We start from the raw sequence: 25,982 nt of genomic DNA on the forward strand, positions 1-25,982 counted from the left end.
CATCTTTTGAGAGACTTTTAGTTGACATTTTCTTCGATTTGTATGTGGCGCCTAAATTTTATTGACTTTCCCCAATGAAGCGCCCATATGTATGCTACAATTATCATTGGATTTGCATGGGTATATTTAATTAAATTTTAATCAAATTATGGTAAAAGTTTAGGACAAATGCTTGGCAATGCGATATTGATAAGCTTTCGGTTTTTGCACTAAACAGCAAACCAATGAATGGCCTAGACCCATGCCAGTGTCAGATTAGATAAACAAAGACAATAAACCAATACGGCGGCAACTACTCACTTGCCATTTGATACGCATCGACCACACACACACACACACACACACACACACACACACACATAAAGACAGCCACATAACCGATAACGGTAAAGTAACTGTTTAATAAGCAAAAACACTTGTCAACAATTCGCCAGACATCGAACGGCAGTCGTTGAGTTAACATAAACTTTTTGCAGGAAAATGAACATAACGTGTGACATGCAATTGGACAGACCCAATGGGGTCTATGAAGCCGGTCAGACCATCAATGGTCATATTTACCTTACGCTACCGGAACGTGCTCTAATTAAAGGTAAAGAAGCAGTGAAAGTGATAATGACTCATGGATGGGCATTTTGGTCTGATAAGGCAACTCAAGTGAAATGAGTCATCCATTCGATTGGGCTATCGATGGTGTACTTTGTTAATTGATTGCAAAGTATAAATATATCAACTCGATTATAATAATTAGATCAGCATGAATCAGTTAACCAAGTTGCCCTTTTCCGTTTCTTCTTGCAGCCATTTTAATGGAGGCCAATGGTTTTGCAGCCACCGCGTGGCTAAAGCCCCACAATGAAAAGAAACAAAAGGAATCTCCGGCACAGAAACCACAAGCTCAAAAGCCACCATTAACATTTGAACATCGTGTGGATTATTTTGCCAAAATGGATTACTTCGTAGGCTCTGATGTTTCCTTGCCACAGATTATGGAGGCAGGAACCTATAATTATGGTTTCACAGTGCAGTTACCCAAAAATTGTCCCAGCAGCTTTGAAGGATCTCATGGACACATTCGGTATATAATTAAAGTCCTAATACACAGCTCTGCCGATCGTGGAGTGGATGTGGCTCACACGCGTCAATTGAAGGTCTTTCAACACAGTTGTCTCAATCATGAGAGTGTGGGAACTTGTGAAATGCAACGCATTGAGCGTACACCATGCCTGAAATTCTGGCAGAAACCATTGCTACTACAATTGGAGATACCACGACGTGGTTATGCTCCAGGTGCTGGCATTTCGGTGCATGTAAAGCTGAATAATCCACAGCGCCTTCAACTAACTGAGGTGATCTATAAACTGAATATGATTGTGACCTATGTGGGATTGCTGCGTGATAAGCCCAAGCGTAGTGATCTTAAAATCGATAGACAAAACATATTGACCAGTAGCCATCAATTGACAAATTTGCCGCGCGAAGAGTTGATCTTTTTCCAACATTTGCATATGTTGCAAGTGCCACAGACAGCGGCTTCGTTGAATACCTCAAATTGTGCCTGTATCCAAATCGGCTACGAAGTGGAAGTTACCGTAAAAACTTATCAGGCCAATCGTTCCATACTGGCCCAAATTCCAGTGATTATTGGCAATGTATTGCCAGCCTGTATTAAGGATAATTTAATTGAACCACGTTCGTTAGAACAACCGGAAGGATCAGCACCAGAATTGACTCCGGCTCCAGAAACAACTCTGATGACAGCACCAAATTTTAGTCAATCGATGACTTCTTTGGGTAAGTCTTAATAAGAAAATGTAATGTTAATTTAGATAAATATATTCTCAAAACTTCCCATATAGTCTCGAATTTTCGTGAAGCTGAGTTCATGACAGCCACAAATCTAAATAAGACCAACAAACATGCCCTGTCCGGCGATCAATTGGACTTTAGGCCACGTTATTTATACTACCAAATGGATGGAGCTCAACTAACAGATCCAGAAACAACTTTGAAAACTGAGTAATTTATAATAAATTTTAATTTTATTTAATACAAAAATGAGTCAAAACCAAAAAACTTTCATCACATCGAATATCAAGGAAAACTTTCATTAAAATCAAATAAAATATAAATTAATTTCGAGGATTTATCAGTGATTTTAATTATCAATATTATATATGGTCGTGAAATTAGTTTTACATTGATTAAAATAACCAGTGGGTTAAAGTAATACACATTGGCCGAGATTCGAATTGTATCAGGTAACTCGATTTAATGTTCTGTGCTCCAGTCATAAGTTTGAACCTATGGCCCACGGGTGAAGTCAATGCGCGTGCTAGTGGAGCTGAAGGCATGGCGAAATTTATGTACATTGGATACCTGGGTATAAAGTCATCGGTGCGATTATGTTCGTTTATATCTGTATCCACGAATTTGTTTCCGATGTGAGTAGCAAGTTCGTATGAAGGAGGTTCTGTAAGAACAAAAAATATGCAATTGAATCTAGATACTGATAAGAACTGAAAATTTACTTCAATTTTCGTAGCTAGGAGGTACATCTGCTGCAGCTCCAGTTGGTGCACTTGGTGTCTCTGAAATCCAAGCAGCTGCTTGTGCAGAATTCTCGGCACTTTGTACCAATGGAATGGTACCAACTACTATGGGCACTTTAAATTCCGAATCACTATGACACTCTCCTGTTTTAATGTTCATGACAATGAGGTATCGAATGGTTATGATGCTCTCGTTTCTAGACGATGGCGGCACAGGTGGAATGACTAATGTTCCATCGATAATGCGTTTCGATAGACGCAATACCCTTTTGTTTTGTCCATCGGTGGTAAGGGTATTTTCACGTTGCTTGGATTTATTATGTGGTGAAGTAGCCCTAAATTTGTAAATTTGTTTTAGCTTTAACTCAATGCCATTCAAGTCATATCCGTGGGATCGATTGTCTATTTCTAGACTATAATGAATACTCTGGCCAGGCGCGTAGCCACCAAAAGGTATGGTAAGTGTGGATATCACTGGACCCGAAGAACAAGGCCAGCAGCAAAAGTACTTAATATCCTAATTTTTCAGTGGTATCTAAGAAATAAAAAGGAAAAATCAATTATTGTTTCCTCTTGGATTAGTAGACAGTCACTTACCAACATCTCGGGATACATATTCAGATTGTACGTCTGAAGTACAGTCAACGGTTTTTTGAATTCGTTATTGAAACGCCATGATCGATCTAACACCAATGATAACTCATAGCTGATCTTTCCGTATTTTTCCACACATCAAGTGCGACACTCCAAGGGCAGAAATATACTAAATGTGTAGGTATGCGTACCCGCTGGTAGATCGCCCTTTCCTAAGACCGCCGTTTTCGTATCTAAATAAACCTCTTTTCCTCGAAAAGTTACCGTACGGGTCGTCGTACCACTATCACTATAGACTACTCTCCGCTCCTCCCATCGTACTTTGGCCTCTCCTTCAAAGAGTATGTAGACCTCTGAAATATTAAGGAATTTTGAATTTTCGCTTGTGTAATGTGTGTTATTATACCCTTGCAGAAGGTATTATAAAATTGGTTAGATGTTTGTAACGCACAGAAGGAGACGTTTCCGACCCCATAAAGTATGTATATTTTTGATCAGCATGAGAAGCTGAGTCGATATAGCCATTTTCGGCTGCCTTTGCGGGCAGTCACGATTGCAGCTGAACAAGCGCATACTCACACAGACGCAACGCTACATAAACTGCATCTGCTTGCGCGCCGTACGCTAACGTACACTGGTTGGCATATATGTATATTTTGACATCATTTACATTTCACGTTTCAAGTACCGTAAATTGGCGAAATATTTTGTCTATTATGTTTTGTCAGTTCTTTCTGCTGAAAAAAAAATTAACTAAGGCACCGCTATATCAACATATATATGCCGACCAGTGTATATGCATGGAAGAAGAAGAAGAAGAAATTGCCGGTGTAGCAAAATAAAAAGGGACTTTGACGGTTTTGTTTGTGTATCGAAGATTTTGCCTCCTTCTTTGAAGCTTCAAGTCGTTTTTTACTAACTGTGCCGATTATATAAACTTGTTGCGCTAATGCAAAGACTCAAAGTATCTTATAATTGTGCGTATCCAACGCATATTGTGGGGTGTACTAGAAACATTGTGGGTGGCTTGTTATTTTCCAATACACTTATTAAAAAATTCATTTCATTTCCATTAAAATTTAATGTCAATCTGATTTCGCATATTTCCATTGAACCACAGTGGATAGACTAGACTGCGTTCTATGTAACATGCAATTAGAGTCATACCATTAACCGATTTGCTGCTTGTAGTGGTAAGTGTAATGCGTCCATTGATTGTCTCGCCACTGTAGTAAACCGGCGAAGAACGATCGAACTCGAAAACACAATTTGAGGGCATTCCTGATTAGTTTCCAGCACTCAAATGCTGTTCAAAATATTCAAATTACTTATAAAACTTATGTTTACATATGTTTTTTGCTGAATTTACTAAAAAAGCAAACCAAAAGGGAACAGGCAAGTAAGATGAATACAGTTTGGAAGACAAACCAAGACTGAAATTTGTACAATTTTGAATCAAGGAATATTTGCTCGATTCCATTTTCCAGACTTCAAATACATATTTGCGACATCATCACTTTTGAGATCCAAAACTTCTGAATAAAAGAGAACCAACATGTTGAGGAAGAGCGGGAGCTTTTACGTTAAGTTGAGTAGACTGATGTAAAAAAAAAACATATGGGCCATATGAGAAGGTCCAGAAACCACAAAGAGTCCTCCGTTGAATCAGAGATTCCAATATTGACTATAGTTTCAATTTTAATATTGTTATTCATTTATTTAATATTCTAAAAACGGGCAATGAAAGAGTAACTCAAGAAAAAAAAGTTGCAAGTTCTGATGATAGAAAAGTATTATAATAACATTTGATAAACATTAAGTAGCATATACATACGTAGAGACGAGACTTTAATATACCATTTCACCCTATGGCTGCATGGTATAAAAATAAAATTATAAATATTATAATTTTGATTTAAACTCTTTATATTTGTTGTCGTTATTTTTGTACCACAATCATAAAAAACTAATGTAACTTTCCATAAAAAACCATAAAAATATCTGTTAATTTTGACGATTTGATTTGGTTTGTATCAAGTAGTATAAAAATAGTCTGAATGATGGATTGTGGTTTTTTTAAACAAAAATACCTACATTATCAATAAAGCATTATCAAATACATATAATATACGAATGCCTGAGATTCGACTTTTCGGTGAGGTATTTCAATTCAAGTGCTAGAATTCCAGCCGTAGGTTTGGATCTGTCGTCCATCTGGTCCATTCTCTATGTTGTCTTCAGTCGGTGCACTGGGTAAAGTCAATGCTGGATAAGGCGGTGCATCTGGCGCTGGTGGAGCTGAAGGCATGGCGAAATTTGTATACATTGGATATTTGGGTATAAAGTCGTCGGTTCGATTATGTTCGTCCACATCCGTGTCCACGAATTTTTCCCCAATGTGAGTGGCTTGCTCAAATGAGGGAGGTTCTAAACGAAAAAAAGAGATGCAATTGAATCTGGAGTGAGTGTCTCTATACCTCAATACTCACTGCAATTGTCATAGCTAGGAGGAAGATCTGCAGCAGCTCCAGCGGGTGTATCTGGTGTCTCTGGTATCCAAGCAGCAGCATGTTCCGGATTTTCGGCACTTTGTGCTAATGGAATAGTGCCAATTACTATCGGCACTCTAATCTCCGAATTAGTATGACAACCTCCTGTCTTGATGTACATCACAATCACGTATCGAACGGTAATGATGCCCTCATGCCTGGATGATGGGGGTACAGGTGGAATGACTAAGGTTCCATTGATAATGCGTTTTGATAGACGCAATACCCTTTCGTTTTGTCCATCAGTAGTAAGTGTGTTATCATGCTCCCTGGCCTTATAATGCGGCGAACTGGCTACAAATTTGTAAATTTGTTTAAGCTTCAATTCAATGCCATCCAAATCGTATCCATGAGATTGATTATCTATTTCTAGGGTAAAATGAATTCTCTGGCCAGGCGCGTAGCCACCAAAAGGTATGGTAAGTGTGGATATCACTGGACCCGAAGAACAAGGCCAGCAGCAAAAGTACTTAATATCCTCATTTTTCAGTGGTATCTAAGAAACAGAAAGGAAAAATCAATTATTGTTTCCTGTTGGATTAGCAGACAGTCACTTACCAACATCTCGGGATACATATTCAGATTGTAGGTCTGAAGTACAGTCAGTGGCTGCTTGAATACATTATTGAAACGCCATGATCGATCTACCACCAATGTTATCTCGTAACTGATCTTTCCATACTTTTCCACACACGATGTGCGACATTCCAAGGGCAAAGGTATGCAAAATGTGTAACTATGAGTACCCGCTGGCAGATCGCCCTCACCAAAGACTGCGGTTCGGGTATTCAAATAAGTTTCAGTCCCACGAAAATGCTCTGTATAGGATTCCGTTTTACCATTACGTGTGCGGGATCTCTGCTCATCCCATCGTACTTTGGCCTCGCCCTCAAAGAGTATATAAACTTCTAAAAATACCAACAAAAAAACGAAGAAAAGATGCTTTAAAAAAATTGTTTTGCCTTTTCTGTATGTTAAGCTGTATTCTGTTTATGCATATGATAAGAGTACAGTGGGAGTGCAGCAATTGATTAATTTGTTCTCAACTGGTTTTGGTTGATAATTGTTTTATTAATAAGTGTAAATTTGTGTTTACCAAAAAGATAAACAAAGGTTCAAGTCCAATGGTCCCCCATCACCATTTCTTAACACTTTTATCAACTGTGATGAGTAATGACTTTTCTTTCAATTTTCATCACACTTTAGCAGTATTCTGCCCACTGTATAATATAAATATAAGCTTGTTGCTCTAATGCAAACGCACAAAGTCGCCTAAAATTGTGTGTATCCAACGCTTATTACCAAGAGAAACATTTTGGTCTGTCATTCGAAAGTGAAAATAATTAAAACCGCTTAGGAAAGGAAAGTGAAATGGGAGTGCTCACTATTTTTTAGAATATATTTAGAAGAATTGGAAGTGAGCAATAATATATTTCTCTTTTTTATAGATTAACTCATGTGACTAGTGAAGTGATAAGTCAAAAGGCGATAAAGTATTTCATCTCATTTCCAAAGAAATTCATGTGAATGATTGACATTAACCGCATTATCAATCTGGTTTTGCAACTTTCCATTGAATCGAAGTGGATAGACTAGATTGCATTATATGTAAAATGCAGTAACAACCAAATGCATACCATTAACCGATTTGCTGCTTGTAGTGTTTAGTACAACGCGTCCATTAATGGTCTCGCCACTGTAGTAAACTGGCGTAGGACGATCGAACTCGAACACACAATTTGATGGCATTTCGGATAAGTCTGTTGCACGCGAATGAAATTGAAATTAATTTAATAATTGCTTAAAAACTCATGTTTTTTGTATATATACTATATTTATTTTTAACCAAAAAAAAAAAAAACCCTAACAACACTCTTCAAACGACGCAAATGAACTGCCAAAGCATTGAATTGTATACAATTTAGAATCGAAAAATGTTTGCAAGATAGCATAAATCGGACGCCTGATGATGTCACATAGTTTTGAGAGCAAAAGCTTTCAAATTTGAGAGAGCCAATCGAAGAGAGAGAGAGTGAGAGTGCGAGAGAGGGAACGATAGGGAGCTTATGCTGGGGAGTAGCAAAAGCTTTTTAACGAACTCGGAAAAGACCGATGTAAACAAAAAACAGGTGTCTTATAATTAACATATGTAAATAAATCAAAAACGATTTCTGCACTTAAAGTTCAAAAACATAATGAAAGTAGCCACATATTGGCATTGGAAAGAAATCCCCCATCTATGAGTAATCACAATTTACGTCAGAAGGGGCTGAATCAAACAACTCGTTCTTGACTTGGGTTGATTGATAAATGAGTACTTATCAGTTATCAGATGGAAGACCATTTTTAAGGATTGTTATTTATTTATTTGATATTCTTCATATAAGTAATGAACACGGGTATATATAAAGAGCGAAGAATGCACAGGGTGTTCATCACTAGAACAAAACTTGCAAATACTGGAATGATAAGATATCATGATGATATCTTGTGATAAGCATTTACTGGCATTTATATATATATGTGTGTATGTATATTTAGGTACAATTCAGATCTGAACGGGAGACTCGACGGGCTCCTTTTGTTGTTCTTGTTGTCGATTATCCGGCGAACGTTTCTCCAGGCCCGGGTTATTAGGTCGCCGGCGACGACGACGTCTTTTCTTTTGTGGTGGATTTGGTGGCGGGCTGGTGAAGGTGTCCACATCGAAGACAGGATAGCGTGGAGTGAAGCGTGATGTCTCACTGACCGTGTTGACATCTGTATCGGCTATGTCGGTAGTCATAAACATGGCTTGCTCATAGGTGGGTGGAGCTAAAAGATATAAAGATTATTATAGACTCAACATTTAATGTTTTCTTTTTTTGATTTATGACTTACCCACATCACCGACACATTCTTCTTCTGTTTCGAACTCATCATCCCCATCGTCGGGCAGTGCAAAATCTTCGAGATCCTCTGTGAGGTCATAGCCAAAATTATGCTGTCCAGCTGCTGCCATTTCCATGGCACGTGCGGAAGTGCAAGGCAAATCGGCTGGCAATGAAGCCTGACTTGACATGGGAGTAGCTCCGATTGGCATGGCCACAGTTAGGGGAACATTACCTATGGTAATGGGTACAACAGCCCTTGGATTCGCCATCAGCCAATTCATTACGGCCACCACTCGCACTTCGTAGGAGACACGCACCACTTTGCTAAGATGCTCACAGGTGGGAGCTGTGGCCGGAATACGCAGAGTTTCTGTAAACGATTTCTCGGAATGTTCAGCCACTGATCCACATTCCTTCTTGACTAGCATAATCTTTTCCGAGGTGGTTCTTATAGAGGGTTGATCAGACGTATAGGTGGCCCTTAAGTGGAGCATTATTAACAGTTTCTTGCAGCTGGAGTTGCTGTTGTTCCTCACATGGGCGTGAATCAACATAAACTGTCCCGGCACATAGCCCTGTTGCTGCAGAGTGACCTTCAAATGAACCGGCTTACTGTTCATAAAACAAAAGTATTCCAAGGCATCATTGCTTGCCGGTTCTCTTAGCATTTTGCTTTCCTGATTTAAGTCCAATAGCTTGAGTACTGTAAATCCCACATTATGGGTGCGATTGGAGGCTCCAGCCTTGAGGAATGTCACCTTGGCCAGGTAACGTATGTGTCCGAAAGCGCCCTCGAATGAAGATGGGCAATTCGATGGTATGGGACAGGCAAACGTGTATGTATAAGTGCCTGCATCTATATTGAATGTTTTACCCATTTCCGAACCCATTAGATATGTGGTGGAGGCTATATAGTCCTCCCTGCCCAGATAGGTATTCTTCCGACGCTTCTTTGTGTCCTGTATGGCCACAGCTCCTCTGTGTCTCCTCAACCGCCATTGAGCCAAGGCATAGCCAATAATCTGCAGTTTGATACCTGGGAAATAAAAACACAATTATCAACAATCTTCACAGTTTAAAGTATGTTTATGAATGAACACAAGCAATAAACTTTACAGCCTTAAATCGATTTCATTAAAAGATAAAGTCTCAGTCTCAATCAAAAAAATTGATTAGAATGAAATTGAAATTGTTTGTCTTATACCATATTTCTTGTGACTCTAATTCGAATTAGAATATAAAATCTTTATTTAATTTATTCAATGCGGTTTAGACTTAAATGCGGTTTTACAACATTGCAATCGGTTTAATAATTACCAAGCTTTTGCTATTTATGGATTTTTTTTTATAATCTAATGACCTCAGCAGAAGCTTTTTGAGAATTTTATAGCCACTGCAGTTCGGAGCATCAAACAGTGAACATTGTTAAGTGTGATTCAAACATTTCTAAGTTTTATTGTGTCAATATTATATATTAAAAAATAATCTTTAGCTAAAGTGAGATTAGTTAAACAATAACAGATATTGTCAGCAACGTGTATCTTCTCTCAATTCATTTCATTTCATTTGGGAAAATTTAACCATAACAAATTAAATTTCAATGGCATTTCCTGACCCCACATACATATTTTTCATGCCACAACAATTAGATCACTACTGTAGATCCCCATTTAGAATTATTTTGTTTTGGTATCACCATCAATTAACTGGCATTTTGTTTGTGGTAAACTTGACTTATCATTGAATCACGCATTTTAATGGTTTGCTAAAAATGTCTAGCAGCGAGCCAAATACCGATAAGATAAAGTTTAGATAAGTGAAAATTGAACGTACATACATACATATATATTTGCAAAGAAATCAAATATTATTTAACTTTAAATGTTACCACTTACCACGGAGTTTTTTGGTCTTGTTAAAATTAACTATCACCTTGCCGCTTATCACTTGGCCCGTAAAATAAGTGCCATGTTCGTTTTGATCAAATGTTATAATGCAATTTTGTGACATTTTCGTCTATGGCTCTATTTTCCGAATCGAGAGTACCGCTCACACTCGTCGCTAAACGGCAACTGAGCCATAACGATTTAACAATTATTCAGTGTTCATATTATATACATATGTACATATATGCTGCTTTGTATTATATCTTATCGCTAAACCCCCACTGAAACCCCAAACAGGTGGTAGAGTGGATGTGTGGGAGGAAATTTGAGTGCAAAATTGAGTATTTCTCTCCTTTTACTTGTATTCGAGAACTTTTGGAGTGAAATTGTCGTCAAAGTTAAAGTTATAAAGAGTTTTGAAATAGATTTCAAATATATTTGTAAACATTTTGAAAACTTGGCAATCATTCTGGGTGAATTTCGCCTTATCAATTCTTTAAAAAAAAAACATATTCTATGGTCATAAATTTTTGAGTGTAGAGAATAATTCATTCACTTTTACAAGAACCCTGTATTTAATACAAAATAAATCTTTTTCTTTCAAAAAATACATTAATAACTATAACAGCGATAAGATAATAAAAAAAAAAAAATAACAAATATATGTTATGTACGTACATATATCAAACAAAAAAAAAGTACCCATGTATATTTTACATATATAACAACTTATTTGTTGTTTGTTTCTATTTTCAGTTCGTGTTCGTCCACTCGGCGTGGAAGTAATTTCCTCATAAATATTTCTGCTTTGATCGGAACAGAAGAATAGTCATTATTATCTATTATGGTGGTAATCTGTGAAATTCGGTTTACTAACAATCCAGTGGGCACTTATTTTGCTGGCCAAGTGGTTACTGGTCAAGTGCTTTTGAAATCGGATAAGTTAAAACTTGTGAAAGGTAGTTAATTAGTGAAAACGAATAGCAAATAAAAACACGAGTTTGAATGACCATAAATTAATTTGAATGACTCATACAAAGGACTTATCATTTTTCCAATGGTTATTTCTTTAGGGCGGGGAACTTTTGTTAAATAATTTGTAGACAAAACTTTTAAGTGTCTGATAAGATGATAAAGCTGGTGCCCTCGAACAAAAAATATAGTAATAATAATAATGACCGCGAAAGTGAAATGTTTAACTATTAGAAAATACATATGTTTAACCATTATTTGCATTTGTTTGTCATTCAGCTGTCGTATTAAAGATCAAAGGGTATGCCCATACCAGTTGGTCTGAGAAAAAGTCAGATGATTCCACCGACTGGCATACGGGACATGAGGATTATATTGCAACTAAAGTATATCTATTGGGCTCCAATAATACTAATGGTGGGTATAATACAAATATGAAATCAAATTGACTTTAATATAAAGATTTCGTTTTATGGTTTAGAGGTCTCAATTGAGCCTGGTATTCGGACCTATAATTTTGCTTGTCAAATACCAATCAGATGTCCTTCATCCTTTGAGGGACTTCACGGTCATGTGCGCTACGAAGTAATTGTTAAGCTCATAAGACCATGGAAATTTGATCAGACCTTTAGGCGACGTTTTACTGTACTCAAACTGTTGGATTTAAATGCGGAAAGTTATTTGCTGAAAGTAAGTCTCTTAATCAAAGCATTTCCATTTGAGTGGATAATGGGTTTTTTAGTCTCCAGCCCATTCAGAAAGCCAGAAAACGTTTGGCTGCGGCATCTGCCTTTCTAGTCCCCTTGATCTTCGTTTGTCGCTGCCACAACGGGGCTATGTTCCGGGCCAAACAATACCCGTCAGCGTATTGGCCACCAATGAGAGCTACATACGCGTGGAGGAAATAAAAGTTAGCCTTGTGATGATGGTCATCTATTATAGCAATCCACCGTGCGTGGAAACTACAACACAAAATTATGTGGTCGCCAAAAAGAAGGGTGAAGGCGTCTTAAGAAATTCCAAAAAGCAGTTCATTTTCGATCTAGGAGTGCCCCCCACACCGCCCACTTGTTTCGATCTGTGTCGCATTTTGCAGATAGCCTATCAAATTGTGGTTGTGGCCAAGGTGAAGGGTTGTCATGTGAATGGCTCTGTTCATATGCCAGTAACCATTGGCAGTGTGCCATTTAGGCAAGAATTGCAGCAGCAACAACCCAGACGCATACAACCTGTTGACCCTATAATACCACTTGTGCCACAAGAGCTGGATGCCAAAGCTTTGGTATTGCTGGATAAGGAAGAGATTGATACTACAGATACTGCACCTAGTCCATGGGCATCAGATCTTAGCATAAGTATGACAACACATCTATATGTCTATGGATTAGAAACTTTAATGAATGTTCATTTTTAGACCCTCCTAGTTACTCTGAGGCTTTGCATATACCGCCCAATGTGAAGAAATCTCCAAAAAATTCGACGAATGAAGAGGTCGAAGAACCATTTACGCCACTCTATCCAGTATTTAATATTTCCAGTCCTTTGGCGTCCAATGGTGAACAGCCAACTGGCTACTCAAATCGAGGAGGTTTTGTCGATGATGACAACATCGATAGAAGCAGTTGGTTGTGATGTGGAATAAACCAATTTGGTGAAATTATACAAAAAACATTTTGTAAACAATAAATGTCGGTTATAAATTGCTTTTGCATCTCTAACACAAATAAGAACCCCTTTAAAAATTTATTTTATGACTGTGTATGGCTTGCAATTAACAAAAAAAAAAAAGAAAATAAAAATAAACCTTTAGGATTCCTATTTGACATATTGATAAGATAAAAAATTGGCCATTGGTTGGCATTCTCCCCCACTTTTTTATGTTTCAATTTCAGTTTGTTTCTGGCTTCCATGCACTAAGCACGATTCTTATCAAACGGAGCGAAACTGAAACAAATAATTAAATGTGTTAAATAAATAGTAGAACATCAATTAGTTGGTTCTTGTTAGACAACGAGATTGGATTGCTGAAAATACATCGATCAATATATACATACGTACATATATAGGCGATATCCTTTAGAATGGGTGTTAACTGTGAAATTCAATTTGATGGCAATCCGTATGGAACATATTTTGCTGGTCAAGTTATTACGGGCAAGGTTACATTGAAATTGGACAAAGTGAAATTGGTAAAAGGTAAATATGCAAATTATAGATAATAACCGATTCACATTTGTTTAAAGAAAGTCAATTAAACCATTTGTGTTACTGAGTCATACTTTTATCTTATCAAAAATGGTTTTCTGTAAATTTTTTAGCAAAGATCAAAGAATGACTCATAATATTTATACAGGACAATATGGCAGAGGGTTGGCGGGGAATAGAGGGGCAATTCCCAAATCTAAAGCATACTAGTGATAAGATTAAAATTATTTATAAATAATCATAGTTCAAAATAAAATAGTACATATTTTGATAGAGATGTTTTCTTTTATCATTTCCCACTTTCAGCCATTACCTTGAATATAAGTGGCTTTGCAGAGACTAGATGGCGGGAGAGAACCACCAGACATGGCAAAAGGGAGCGACATGCATTTTATGGACGTGAGGACTATATTGCCTCCAAAATCTTTCTAGTTGGCTCCAATTTAAGTAGTAAGTTTTGAACATAAGTTAGAATTGAAGAAGAATAAAAATAAGAAGGACAATTTTTATTGACTTCTCAGCACAAGTCTCGATTGAGCCAGGAATTCATGTCTACAACTTTAGCTGCCAAATACCTATGGAGTGTCCATCATCATTTGAGGGCACTTGGGGCCGTGTGCGCTATATGACCCAAGTGACGCTGGTTCGACCTTGGAAATTCGATCAGAACTATTCGCGTTGTTTCACGGTGCTTAAGGTCATGGATCTAAATTATAATAGTCCTTTACTGAGGGTAAGTTCTAGCTTGTGTTGAAAACCTTTTTTGCTTATTATATTTTGTATATTTTGTAGGTTGCTGCCCATAGCGAAGCCCAAAAGACTTATTGCTGTTGGCCTTGCAGCTCAGATCCACTTCTATTGCAAGTTTCATTGCCAGAGACAGGCTTCGTTCCAGGACAGAGTATACCTTTAAGTGTTTTAGTCACTAACGATAGTCACATTCGTGTGGAAGAGCTTTTGGTGACCTTGGTCATGTTGGTCACTTATCATTCAAAGCCGCCATCAAGACCAAATTCCAAATCTGAGAAATTTATATTAAACACTTTAAAGGGAGATTCCGTTGTACGGAATTGTAAGAAACAATTCTCGTATGAGTTACGTGTGCCGCCCACACCGCCCACTTGTTTCAACCTCTGCAGTATTATACAAATGGCCTATCAGATTGATGTCGAAGCTAGAGTCAAGGGTTGTCATGCAAATGAATTGGTCAGTGTGCCAGTGACCATTGGCAGCGTACCCCTAACGCAGACTGTACTCATTCAACCACGTGGCATGCAAACACTTAATGTTCAATCCTTCAATGGCGCCGATGGTGGGGAGATTACTGCAGCAACTGCACCTCCCGCAGATGTAGCTGGTCCTTGGGCCATTAACGATTCCATACGTAAGTCTTTACTCAATTAAACAATTTCAATTAATAACTATTTATTTGCCTTCGACTTGCAGCTCCACCAAACTATCAAGAGGCTGTGTATATGCGTTCTGCAACTAAATCGATTGATGAAGACGATCCCTCGCCATCTCAACCAAACACACTTAATTTGGATGGAAGTGCTTATAAGCCACTGTATCCAGTTTTCGATATTCCCAGTCCCACGGCTCCAGAGATTTATATGGCAGACGGAGGTTTTGTCAATCCAGCGGCTGATATGAATAAAAATAAGGGAACTTGGCTATGAGCGACGATTGATAGATATATGAACTATAAAGAATAAATATATAAAACAATTCGAGTTCAACAAAAAACTATTTTCAGCTGCTTTATTATTATTATTACGTTTTATGATTTCTGAAAAAGTCAACGATGTCATTTCTGAAAAATGTCAAAAGAGATGTCGTCGAAAAAAAGATTGAAGAAATGTCATGACTTATTAGAAATTCAATGACATTTCCAAATCGGATAACTATATTATATAGCTATCATATAAACAGACAATGTAATGTCTGGCTTTATACTCGACGCGGTCGAAGATAGCCCCGGATCTCTGGTTTTTTATTTCAAAATGGCATAAAAAGTTTATTTAAACTATTTGGTTGGCAAAAATTGTACTGAATTTCTGCATATTTTCCAAATTTATAATAATAATACTTTTAATGCTAGTTAGAAATTTTAATAATTAGAAAAAAAAACTCAAATGGCTTTTAAAAAGTGTGCAAAATGTTGATCTTTCACGAGTTGTAAATATATTTCCTCTCAACTTTTCAGATTAACATTATCAAAATATTTTGAACAAAACTTTTAAAAGTCTGGTTACTGTACATTAAATGTTTATAAAAAACTAAGCATTTGCATAAGACTTAGCCCATGGCCAAGGTTAGCCCTGTAAACGATAACGACTTTGACATCAAATATTCGGAATCAGAAGCAGTTTCAGTGCTTCTCAAAGAACTCTTATAAAATTTCAATTCCATTTCATATCTCGCTCATACGACTTTGGAGAATGCTCAATGGCGTCTTATCGCCTTATCTAATTCCGCGACGACCGCTCCGAAGTGTTGGCTAGCCACGACCCCAGCAGCAGACCCAGACATTTCATTATTCAAAGTTAGTCGCAATCCATTTGCCCACTCCTAATGTGGTAGACTTTAGTTTCTTGCGAATTTTTTTTGCGAATCGGAAAGCGGACACCGAGAAAACGGTCACCTTAAAATGGTTGTTACATGCGAGATCAGCTTTGATAATAATAGATATGGCACCTTCTATGCTGGGCAATTGGTGGAGGGCTGTGTCACTCTTAAATCGGATAAGCCCAAGGAAGTTGAAGGTAATAGTTATATAGTTTTACTGAAATCCCCCATAATCGATTGGCTCATAAATGCAATAAATGTGTTAAAAGATAACGATATATTTAGTATGTATATAAGGCGGTTGATTAGCGCTTTATGAATATGTATTTGTTTATGACGACATTCCCGATAGTTAACATTCTTTTACTGATTTCAAATCAACGTGTTTTATGTGCATGTGTGTGTTTAAGTTTTTGTTTGTGCTAAAAGAGTGAGGGAATGTTTAAAAAATGAATGATAAGGTTTCTATAAAAAACGGCTTCTTATTCAAGTTTAAGTTGGGCATAACTATTTATACAACAAAATTTTGTATATGCTAAGTTATACTGTCGAAAAGTACTTTTCATGGACTAAATTTGAATGTCTTATCATGGATTATAATTAAATTTTCAAGATAATATGCTTATGCTTAAATTTTGCAGCTATCGTAGTCAAAGTGGTCGGCTATTCACTTACCAAATGGAGTGAGAGGCAATTGACGAGCAACAAATTGTTTGCAGGACGAGAGGATTATTTGTCAACGATTGTCTATTTGGTGGGCTCTGAAGAAAGTAAGTATGATATACATACATGCATATTAAGCAGGTTGGAATCAATTTTTATAATCTAAATTCAGACAACAATAGACACATCATTGAGGCTGGAGTGCATACATATAACTTTGCCTGCCAATTGCCCTATCAGTGCCCTTCATCATTCGAGGGTCGCTATGGTTGCATACGTTATTTAGTTAAGGTGTTATTGGTAAGACCCTGGAAATATAATCAGGCCTATACACATGGCTTTACGGTGCTCAAGTTGATGGATTTGAATTTCGAGACGCCTCAGTTAAGGGTGAGTGTGAATTGCATAGGAGTCCTAGAAAACAATAATAATTTGTGTTTGTTGTAGGTGGCGACGCACAGTGAGGGTTATAGGACATTCTGTTGTGGTCCCTGCAAAACGGATCCGCTTAAAATGGAGCTGCATCTGCCCCAAGCGGGTTATGTACCTGGCCAACGTATACCTGTGACTGTGACAGTCATCAATAATACACATTTGGCTGTCTCAGAGTTACGACTCTGTCTGGTCATGCTTGTGCGTTATTACAGTATAAAACCAGAGCACTCACGAGTGGAAAGAATTATTATATCGCGGGCCAAAGGCGATTCCGTCTTACGTCAGTGTACTCGATCTATTACCCTGCATATGGATGTACCGGCCACACCGCCCACGTGTCTAGAGCATCTTATACAGATTGCCTATCACCTGGAGGTGGAGGCTATGGTGAAGAGTTTACGGGAGCAACAACTAATGATTATGCCCTTGACCATTGGCACCATTCCCTTGGCTGTATCTGGCATTGTAGTGCAGCAGCCGCCACGACGCAGTGCCCACTACGAGGCAGCAGGACCAGCATCAGGCCAAAGAACTACCGATGAGCTACCCATGGTGACATCCATAGCCACTATCCCAAATGGACTAACACCTAGTTCGGCAGATATTGGTAAATTATTTGTACTTTTGTCTTAAAGATTTTCTTGCCCAAAACTTTCCATTTATTTCCCTTTAAAGCTCCACCCAAATACGAGGAATCAAAGTTCACGGTACGTGGCAACATCAATGAGGAAGAGCTTTATGCATTTGGAAAAAATGAATTTGCACCTCTATATCCTGTTTATAGTATACCAAATCCTCCACCGGTTCTATCATCCAATAGTCGAAACATTGGCTACATCAACCAAAGTTTCAATTAATGAACAAAGCTTCCATTTACTTGTAGCCTTTAAATTGCTTTTTTTAAAAATATATATAACACACATACATATTACACTTTTCATGTATCTGTATAACAAGATGTGGAGAAATTAACCCCAGAGAAAACTGTCATAAGGATATGTAGGAAAGTCCACCTACATATACCTTTTTGTATTTCGGTATATCAAGTTATGCGAAATCAACCCTAGACAAAACTGTCATAAGGATATGTAGGAAAGGCGGCATACATATAACACTTTTCGTATATCAGTATAACAAGTTGTGAGAAATAAAACATTAGACGAAACTGTAATAAGGATATGTAGGAAAGTTTACAAACATATAACACTTTCCGTATATCAGTATAACAAGGAGAGTAGGAAATGTAGGAAAGTCCTTTGTGTTAAACTAACTGTTATAGTATAATACTTTAATAATGTTAACTGTATTACTGTTACTTTTCAAGGGGTTGATTTCGCTATATTTGTTGTATTTTACATTTTTATGGGTGATGACCATTTATAATATAATATAGTAAGGGGGGTGATTTTCTGTGTACATTTTGTCCCAAAAAACTCTGTTAAGTGAAACCACTTAGCAAAGCAGTGCAAATCTAAAACAACTGCTTGTCCTTTTTCTGAATTCTCATATCAGCTTTGCCAACCTCTGGCTAAGTCAATTTTTGAATCATTTTAAGAATGTAAGTCCGATTTTTAATTTTTAAATATCAGAAAAATAATCCAATCTCTCTAAAAAATAATCAACACAATTTAAATCTTATTTTTATTTAACATATGTTTTGAATAGCAGTTAAAAATGAATAGCACTTAGCGTGCTGGGAACTTTGACTCAAAAATTTATAGTTCGATCTTAAAAACTAAATTCTGCCCTTATCGAATTTCCCATTCTCACTAAATTCTACTTTGACACTGGCAATTTGAAATACTTAGTTTTATTTTTTCCAAAAGTATCTGGAAATTGTAAGCTTATTACATTTTAACTAATCAAAAACATTTCAATGACTAAATAAAGTAACTTTTAAATACTTTTCTGATAGTTAATTCCAAGTGACAGTTAGTTGGAATCGATAGAGTTACACCAGCATCAGTAGTCAGGTTTAGTGTCGGTATAATCCATTTAACTAAACGCCGTTCCATCGCACCTCTTCCCCCTCGAATGGCCATAACATTAAGTAATTTTCAACGCGCCAATCCAATCCTCAACTTTCTCTCTGCGGCATCGAATCCTCGAAAGCTTTTGGCTTTAGCTTTGCCTCTGTCTATGGTCCTAGCTGTATCTGAGTGGGTTTGGGTGTCTGTTTTCGGCTCGCTGCGTGTAAATAGCTTACTCAATGGCATTTTCGCGGTAATTGGCATTTGGTTTTGGCATGCCGGACTGCTAAACTGGATACACTAAATGCATAAGTATCATGTCTAAAGTTCGCTTGTTTTGTGTGCTTACTGCTTACATCGTTTGTATTTGCATTTGCAGTTTTGAGTTTCAGTTTTGTTATTTATCTGCACCCGTTGTGTATCTAAGAGGTGGAAACAGAAGTCAAAATTAGCATTAGGATTCGCCTTTAGCATTGAATGTAGTCAACCGGGTAATGGGCATTGAATTTCGTCCGCTTGGGTAACACGAACAGGATTACTTTATTCTGTTTTCCTGGTTTCCATTTCAAAACTGACATTTCAAAATTCAGTAAATCCTAATCGAATATTGTTTTTCCACTTATTCACTTCACGTGTAAGAAGGAAAAGTCAACTTTCCATCAACCCACCCAACCACTAATCACAAGTGCCCAATCATCTTCATTGCTTGACATGCACACACACATATACATACATACACTTGTTCGCATGTGCACTCAACATGCCGATGCCAAACAAAACAAGGATATACGCCAAAGGACCTTCTCACAAGATTGCCAACGTCAAAGCCGCTAAAAATTCGTTTATAGAGAAAATTCACTTGCGACTGTTTGTCAGGGGCCGCAAAACAACACTACCGAAACGGCAAGAGTGGGTGGTGGAACGAGAAGGAAACGGACGAAAGGGCGAGGAACGGTTGGTTAGCAAAACGGAAGTTGGCACCCGTGAAAGCCGCAATACACAAGCTGTGTAAGACTGAACAACAAAAAACACAAAACAAAATGTGTAGAGCTCTTTTTGCCATGAAGGTGCAAAACCAGGCGGATAAACAAAAAAAAAGAAAAACAAGTTGCCACCCTCCGCGTCGTTGACTCAACTGGAACTGTCCTAGTTTGGGCTTCGCATGAAAAAAATGCTAATTCTTCTCTGGAGCTCTGGCTATGCCATGCCTTTCGAAATAGACTGTTAACTCTAACATGTTTATCTATGCATGAGTGTATCTATAATCCATTAGAATGAAATCAGCCTAAATCGAAATCAGGCAAATCAATTGCCAAACCACTTGACACATAAATAAATTGGTATATGGAATGAAATAAAAATAAATGGGATAATAAATAAATGCCAGCAAGTATCTAAGGGATTAACATCAATGGATACATATATAAAATGTTCAATTAATGCTAATTTTTAAGCGAGTTTAGGAGTTTGGAGCAAATTTTTCCTAGAATTCCAACTTTTACACCTAAATGAAGTATTTACAAACAATGTAAACCTAATTATCGCATCATTAACCAAGTATTTAGCACGATGAAAGAAAAGTTTATTTAACTTTGCTAATGGTAAAAATTCGTCACACGTTTCCACCCACCGCCACGCCCAATGTCCACTAACCACGAAAACTTCTTTGCCATCAGAAAAGCAAAATTGCAACTGGCAAATGTTTAAGCCAGCTTCCCCCTCTTGAAGTTCCTATTTTTGTCAACGCCAAAACAAAACTCTTACCCATGTACCCAGCAAACGAAAGTTGCTGGAGTAAACTATTCTACAATAGAGTTTTTGTTCAATTGAGTTAAGGTATCTAGCCCAAAAGAGGAACACAAAGTTTGACAGTGACAACAATGTCTTGCCTTCAAAAAGTCAATGTACTGCCAACGCCCCAGGCTGAATTGAAAGTGCATTCGATTCGCTTAAATGTATGAGAGTGTTGCATGGTGTCATGGCAGGGACCAAATTTCATAAATCAAAGTAGAGTCCAAGTCCGGACTAAGAAGGAGAACTGAAAGAAAGTAACAAGGATTCAACGCACGCCGCAGTAATTGCTTTATGCTCTCAACCGTGATGCGGTCAACAACGCAACAACGTGAGCGAGCCATTTGTGTTATGGCAAAAGCATAGCATACAACCAGGCACGCACACACAGCCACACATACAGCCAGACTGATCCACAGACACGGACAAATACTAAACACAATGGGTGACAAAACTTGAAAAGTTTTATGATTCGATATATGATGAAAATAGAAAACTCGAAATACTCCATGCGGCAAATGAAGCCATCCATATTTTTCATTCTGTCTCGTTTTTTGTTTGTTTTTTTTTGTTTTTTTTTTGCTTTGTTTAAATATTTGCTTTTACACACTAATACACACGCTTTCTTTTCTATCATTATTGTTATTTGTTTTTCTCCAATACTTTGTCAAAGTAATTTTCTGTTTTACTTTGCCACTCTTTTTTAAATGTTCTTTCTAATTTTGCTTTGGTAGTATCAAGCAACAAGAAAGTGAAAACTAAAAAATTAAAACAACAAAATGAAAAGAATGACAAAATACTTGTTACAAAACAATGCTTCTAAAGTAAGTTTATGTACTTATAACTTTTACTACACTCGTTAAAAAGTAAGGGGTATAATAAACACAATTTTCAGCGAAATTCTTAAATTGTTAATTTAAAGAGAATTTGCTGCCTCTGCTTATGATGTGAACGATGCAAAGAAAATATTAGTCGCTGCCGAGTTCCATCTTCTAATTTACTACAAACGTTAACACAAACACATTTGGCTAGAGTGCAATGCACTGTCACTGTCAAAGCTAATAACAGAGGTGACGAAGAGGAAAACGAATACGCCACTGGCAACAAAAAATATTCAATAACTCTGAGCATTTTTGTTATACCCTTTAAAAAATATAAGATGCTTAGCGGGTAAAAAAGTTTTCAAACTACCAAAGTATAGATGAATGAATTACGATGAGCTCGGATAGAGATAAAGTAGACTCAAAAGGTTTCAAAGCAGACTACATTAAGAAGAAGAAGAAATTTAGATGAACAACAGGCAAATTTGTCATACATACATATGTATCAACCACTACAGATATAACTATTATATATTACCTATAGATTCTTATTTTATAGTTCTTTATATTAGCTTCGAATCTATTTGAATAATTTAATTTATAGTTTCTTTTAAGTTTTCCTAACGAATTCGGAATTGATTGTTTTATAAAAGATATAGTAAGGTCTTTATGAATTGAGTTTGACGATTTTGCGATTAATTAATTAACTATGTATAAGTAAGAGTATTTTCACAAGTTTTATCAAATATGATGCCAAGCTAAGTTAGAGTAGAGTATACAAACTTTGGCAAGTCTTTCTGGTCTCTTTTTCAGCGGTCTGTATTTTTCCTCAGATGCCGTGGCAGATTTATGGGAAAATCAAATGCACAGACGACAGTGATGATGATGATGATAAAAAAAAAGAAGATGATAATGATGGTATGCAGGTGGCAAAAGTTTAGTGCCCATATGTGTGCCTTGGTTGACTGGTTGAGTCTCTGTACAAAAATATGTGTAGTATCTGAATAAATTTTGTGGCTGCTGCACTAATTAATGGAAGACTTAGCTCATGCCTCTCTGCCACTCCATCTCTCTGTCTCTTTTTTAACGAACTATGTGGCCATCTATCTCCATTTTACTGTCAATGGTATAAAGAAAATTTTGCTAATTAAAAAAATACAGCAATTGGTGCCAAGCTGCAAAGCTGCAAGAAACTTTTGCAAGGTTTCCTCCTTTTGGCCATTTCTTGTGATTATATTAAACAACTTTGGTCCACCGAACTACCACGTTGCAATCTCTGGAATTCACAATAGAACTAGTAAGACCTTGAATAAAAGAGGGCGAAAAAGAGGGAAATGGGGGCTATGGGAGGGCAAAAAGCCTTACAAATTGCTCGCGGGCTGCAAGTAATTGTCTCTGGCTCGTTTACTTTGGATTTAGATTTTCCAGCAGCAACCACTACCCATTCATTCATGTACAAAACTCCCAACATCATTAAATGTGTATAATGGAATTGCTGTGATTTGTTTCGAGCGCAAGATTTATTATCACAGGCGTTGAATGAAAAAAATGTAGGAATATATGTATTTAGGTATATAAAAAAGCCTAGCAAAGGGAAGAATTTGGTTTTGTGTTACGCTTGCCTGGTGACAGAGTGCAGCCAGACGAGGATGGATACGGATGACGCGATGAGCACAATTCAAAGTCGTTTACATAAACACTTTTTCGAAATTTATTGCACTCTCTGTCTCTGTCCCACTCTCTACCTACGTGTGTGTTTCTGTAGTTGTGTGTGCATGTGTATGTCAATTGGAAAACTTTGCGCATTTAATTTGTGTAAAATTTGCTTACAACTCAAATTGAATTATCCAATGGAATGCCCCAAAAGGATGCTCTTACAATCAATTTCTCTACCGTTTCAGCGCTTCTAAGCAAATTTAAATAATGGAATTTTAAAAAGCTATAAATATTAATTTTCAAGGCGTATTTTAAATAGTATCAGAATACCTAATTAGTATTAACAATAGAATTGCTAAATTATTAACAGCTTTGCCAATTATTATACTTTGAATTCGCTTTTCGTTTAGCAATTGCCCAAAAAAATATGCTACACAAAACTTCTTTAGATGGTAATTAGAGGAAGTGTTTTATATCTAGAATAAGAATAAGCAGGCAACCTTTACAGAGACTATTCAGTATATTATGTATTTAAAATAATTTTACAATTGTGGCACAAATAAAAAGAAAACTACAACACTTTCTTGGTGAAATTCTGTATGAGAACTTTCAGTTATTGTGCAACTTTTCTTTCTGACATTCATGTAAATTAATTTGCATTTAAAGTTTTTCATTCCTCAAAGTTCGTTTGACAAGTTCTCAGTGTGTAACATATGCTTGAGTTTAGTTCCAGTTATGTCTTCATTTTATTAAAAACACAAAAAAGACTTACGAATGTTTTCCGAGTATGTTGGCTTTGACATGAATGATGGCAGCTATAGTTGAAATTAATTGCTTGCAAAAACTACAACAAAGTCCTTTAAATGACTGCTGTCCTGCTGATGTTTGTACATATGTGTGCTAAGGTGAACAATTTAACATAAGAGTATGAAAAACAAAAAACTTATCAAATAAATTAAAACTTGCCCAAGACAATGGGGCCATGAGAAAATCTTTCAAGTTTCGGTTGAGAGATTATCTTTGGGACAAGAATTTTAAGTGAAAGTTGTGTCTGTGTGACAGATTTGTGACAAAATGAAATATTCTTGTCGAAGTAAAAGACCCCAATGGGTCAAGTGAGTTTGTTATGTGTGTTAGCAAAGTATGGCCACAGAGTTATAGAAAAGTTTTGAGTGATTTCATTTAAGCTGCTGTTGCAGAGTTCGTTGCATATTTAAATTGTAAATTTAAATATTTTTTGTCAATATTAATTTGGAATTATTTTTGCCAGGAATTTCTTTAACATGGTTGCATTAATTTTGCACACAATTTACATTTTAATTCCAATAAAAAAAAAAATAATATTTCAATGGTTATTATAGATATTACAGCTGTTCAGTAGCGTTTTTTGTTATTTAATCTTTTTTTTACACATTTATAATTTACAACCTTTTAACGCAACTATTTGCCAATAATGAGTGTAATTTTTTATTGATTTGGCTTTCAATATGTTAAGAAGAAATCTTCACTGATATTTCATTAAATTATATGGTTCATGTGTCATCAACTTCAGCCTATAAAAAAATCAACTAAAAAACCAACAAAAGTTAGCTTTTTCTGATGTTTACCCAGACCAATTTGATTTGTCAAATTAGACGCATTTAGTGGTAGTTCCTGTCTAACTATGTTTGCTCTGTCTGGGATTTGACTGCCCACTTAATACTTTGTACGTGTCTGATGTCCTAATTAAGGCCCCAAAACCATTGGCTACGGACTTAACATGGTGTAATAAAATGGATTTTGGTCACCAAATGCCACAGTAACACAGCATAGCAGTTGACATTTGTCATTTTCACGAGCATTTTATTACAAAGGTAAATGTTTAACAAAGTTTGGTTTTTATAACAGGAATTAAAGACAAACTTCAATGTATAGCATTAAATAAACGTTGAGTAGAATGCAAATAGGAATTCGTTAAAACTTTTGACACTCCAGAGCTTACACAGAAGAGTAAGCAATAAAATTGAAAAGATTTACAGTAGGTAAATGGACAATTTTTCATTCCTGAATTTGTTGGAAACGATATCAGTTAACTGACAGCTTGAAGTAATTATAGGAATAATGTATTTGAATTTTGTTTTTGCTGAACAGCAGGTAAGTTTTGCAAGAGAGCCTAATAAAGTCTGCTTTATTGAAGGAAGGGCCTGCTGCCTGGTCAGCTACTGGTCAGTTCTATGGGGAGTGGCAGAATAAACAAAACATTTGTTTGCTACACCCAATCACTATGGCAATTGTTGGCAAACTGGACTTTAGTCTATGTAACCTGGACAAATATATTGGAATGGTTTATCTTGGCCCAGGTTACATGCTTTTTTCTGGGAAAGGGCTTTTCTGTTTCTCCCAACATGGTGTGTATGTTGTATTTTCTCTTCATAAATAGTTCATTGCATTTCCATTAAGCAGTTTTC

At 36.7% G+C, this 25,982-nt stretch overlaps 6 protein-coding genes and 1 pseudogene across 7 annotated transcripts; 4 read left to right on the forward strand and 3 right to left on the reverse strand.

The window, feature by feature from the left end:
- Window positions 1–444: 444 nt before the first annotated feature.
- Window positions 445–2,137, forward strand: LOC6647678 (arrestin domain-containing protein 3). Its single transcript, XM_002070347.3, has 3 exons — window positions 445–592; window positions 802–1,794; window positions 1,860–2,137. The coding sequence occupies exons 1-3, from the start codon at window positions 481–483 to the stop codon at window positions 2,021–2,023; spliced, it is 1,269 nt and encodes a 422-aa protein (XP_002070383.1). The 5' UTR covers window positions 445–480; the 3' UTR covers window positions 2,024–2,137.
- Window positions 2,138–2,204: 67 nt separating this feature from the next.
- Window positions 2,205–4,425, reverse strand: LOC6647677 (annotated as a pseudogene).
- A 411-nt stretch (window positions 4,426–4,836) lies between these two features.
- On the reverse strand, window positions 4,837–7,571 carry LOC6647676 (arrestin domain-containing protein 3). Its single transcript, XM_002070345.4, has 4 exons — window positions 7,333–7,571; window positions 6,254–6,603; window positions 5,636–6,191; window positions 4,837–5,573 (listed from the first exon to the last, which is right to left on the reverse strand). The coding sequence occupies exons 1-4, from the start codon at window positions 7,442–7,444 to the stop codon at window positions 5,317–5,319; spliced, it is 1,275 nt and encodes a 424-aa protein (XP_002070381.1). The 5' UTR covers window positions 7,445–7,571; the 3' UTR covers window positions 4,837–5,316.
- Window positions 7,572–8,069: 498 nt separating this feature from the next.
- On the reverse strand, window positions 8,070–10,621 carry LOC6647804 (arrestin domain-containing protein 17). Its single transcript, XM_002070344.4, has 3 exons — window positions 10,464–10,621; window positions 8,576–9,604; window positions 8,070–8,509 (listed from the first exon to the last, which is right to left on the reverse strand). Exons 1-3 carry the CDS (start codon window positions 10,576–10,578, stop codon window positions 8,244–8,246), a joined length of 1,410 nt encoding a protein of 469 aa, XP_002070380.1. The 5' UTR covers window positions 10,579–10,621; the 3' UTR covers window positions 8,070–8,243.
- Window positions 10,622–11,212: 591 nt separating this feature from the next.
- Window positions 11,213–13,150, forward strand: LOC6647803 (arrestin domain-containing protein 3). 2 transcript variants are annotated; one of them, XM_023178437.2, is made up of 5 exons: window positions 11,213–11,413; window positions 11,706–11,843; window positions 11,908–12,116; window positions 12,169–12,781; window positions 12,841–13,150. In XM_023178437.2, exons 1-5 carry the CDS (start codon window positions 11,299–11,301, stop codon window positions 13,056–13,058), a joined length of 1,293 nt encoding a protein of 430 aa, XP_023034205.1. In that variant the 5' UTR covers window positions 11,213–11,298; the 3' UTR covers window positions 13,059–13,150. The 2 variants fall into 2 exon arrangements, with proteins under 2 accessions (XP_023034205.1, XP_023034206.1); XM_023178438.2 differs by having other exon boundaries at window positions 11,351–11,413; window positions 11,889–12,116.
- A 289-nt stretch (window positions 13,151–13,439) lies between these two features.
- Window positions 13,440–15,377, forward strand: LOC6647802 (arrestin domain-containing protein 3). Its single transcript, XM_002070342.3, has 5 exons — window positions 13,440–13,622; window positions 13,938–14,081; window positions 14,153–14,364; window positions 14,424–15,015; window positions 15,078–15,377. The coding sequence occupies exons 1-5, from the start codon at window positions 13,508–13,510 to the stop codon at window positions 15,308–15,310; spliced, it is 1,296 nt and encodes a 431-aa protein (XP_002070378.1). The 5' UTR covers window positions 13,440–13,507; the 3' UTR covers window positions 15,311–15,377.
- An 818-nt stretch (window positions 15,378–16,195) lies between these two features.
- On the forward strand, window positions 16,196–18,215 carry LOC6647801 (arrestin domain-containing protein 17). The gene is made up of 5 exons (XM_002070341.4): window positions 16,196–16,396; window positions 16,841–16,969; window positions 17,035–17,252; window positions 17,310–17,904; window positions 17,973–18,215. Exons 1-5 carry the CDS (start codon window positions 16,282–16,284, stop codon window positions 18,152–18,154), a joined length of 1,239 nt encoding a protein of 412 aa, XP_002070377.1. The 5' UTR covers window positions 16,196–16,281; the 3' UTR covers window positions 18,155–18,215.
- Window positions 18,216–25,982: the final 7,767 nt, after the last annotated feature.

Source organism: Drosophila willistoni, chromosome 3R, assembly GCF_018902025.1.
Source record: "Drosophila willistoni isolate 14030-0811.24 chromosome 3R, UCI_dwil_1.1, whole genome shotgun sequence".
NCBI classification, from domain to species: Eukaryota; Metazoa; Arthropoda; class Insecta; order Diptera; family Drosophilidae; genus Drosophila; species Drosophila willistoni.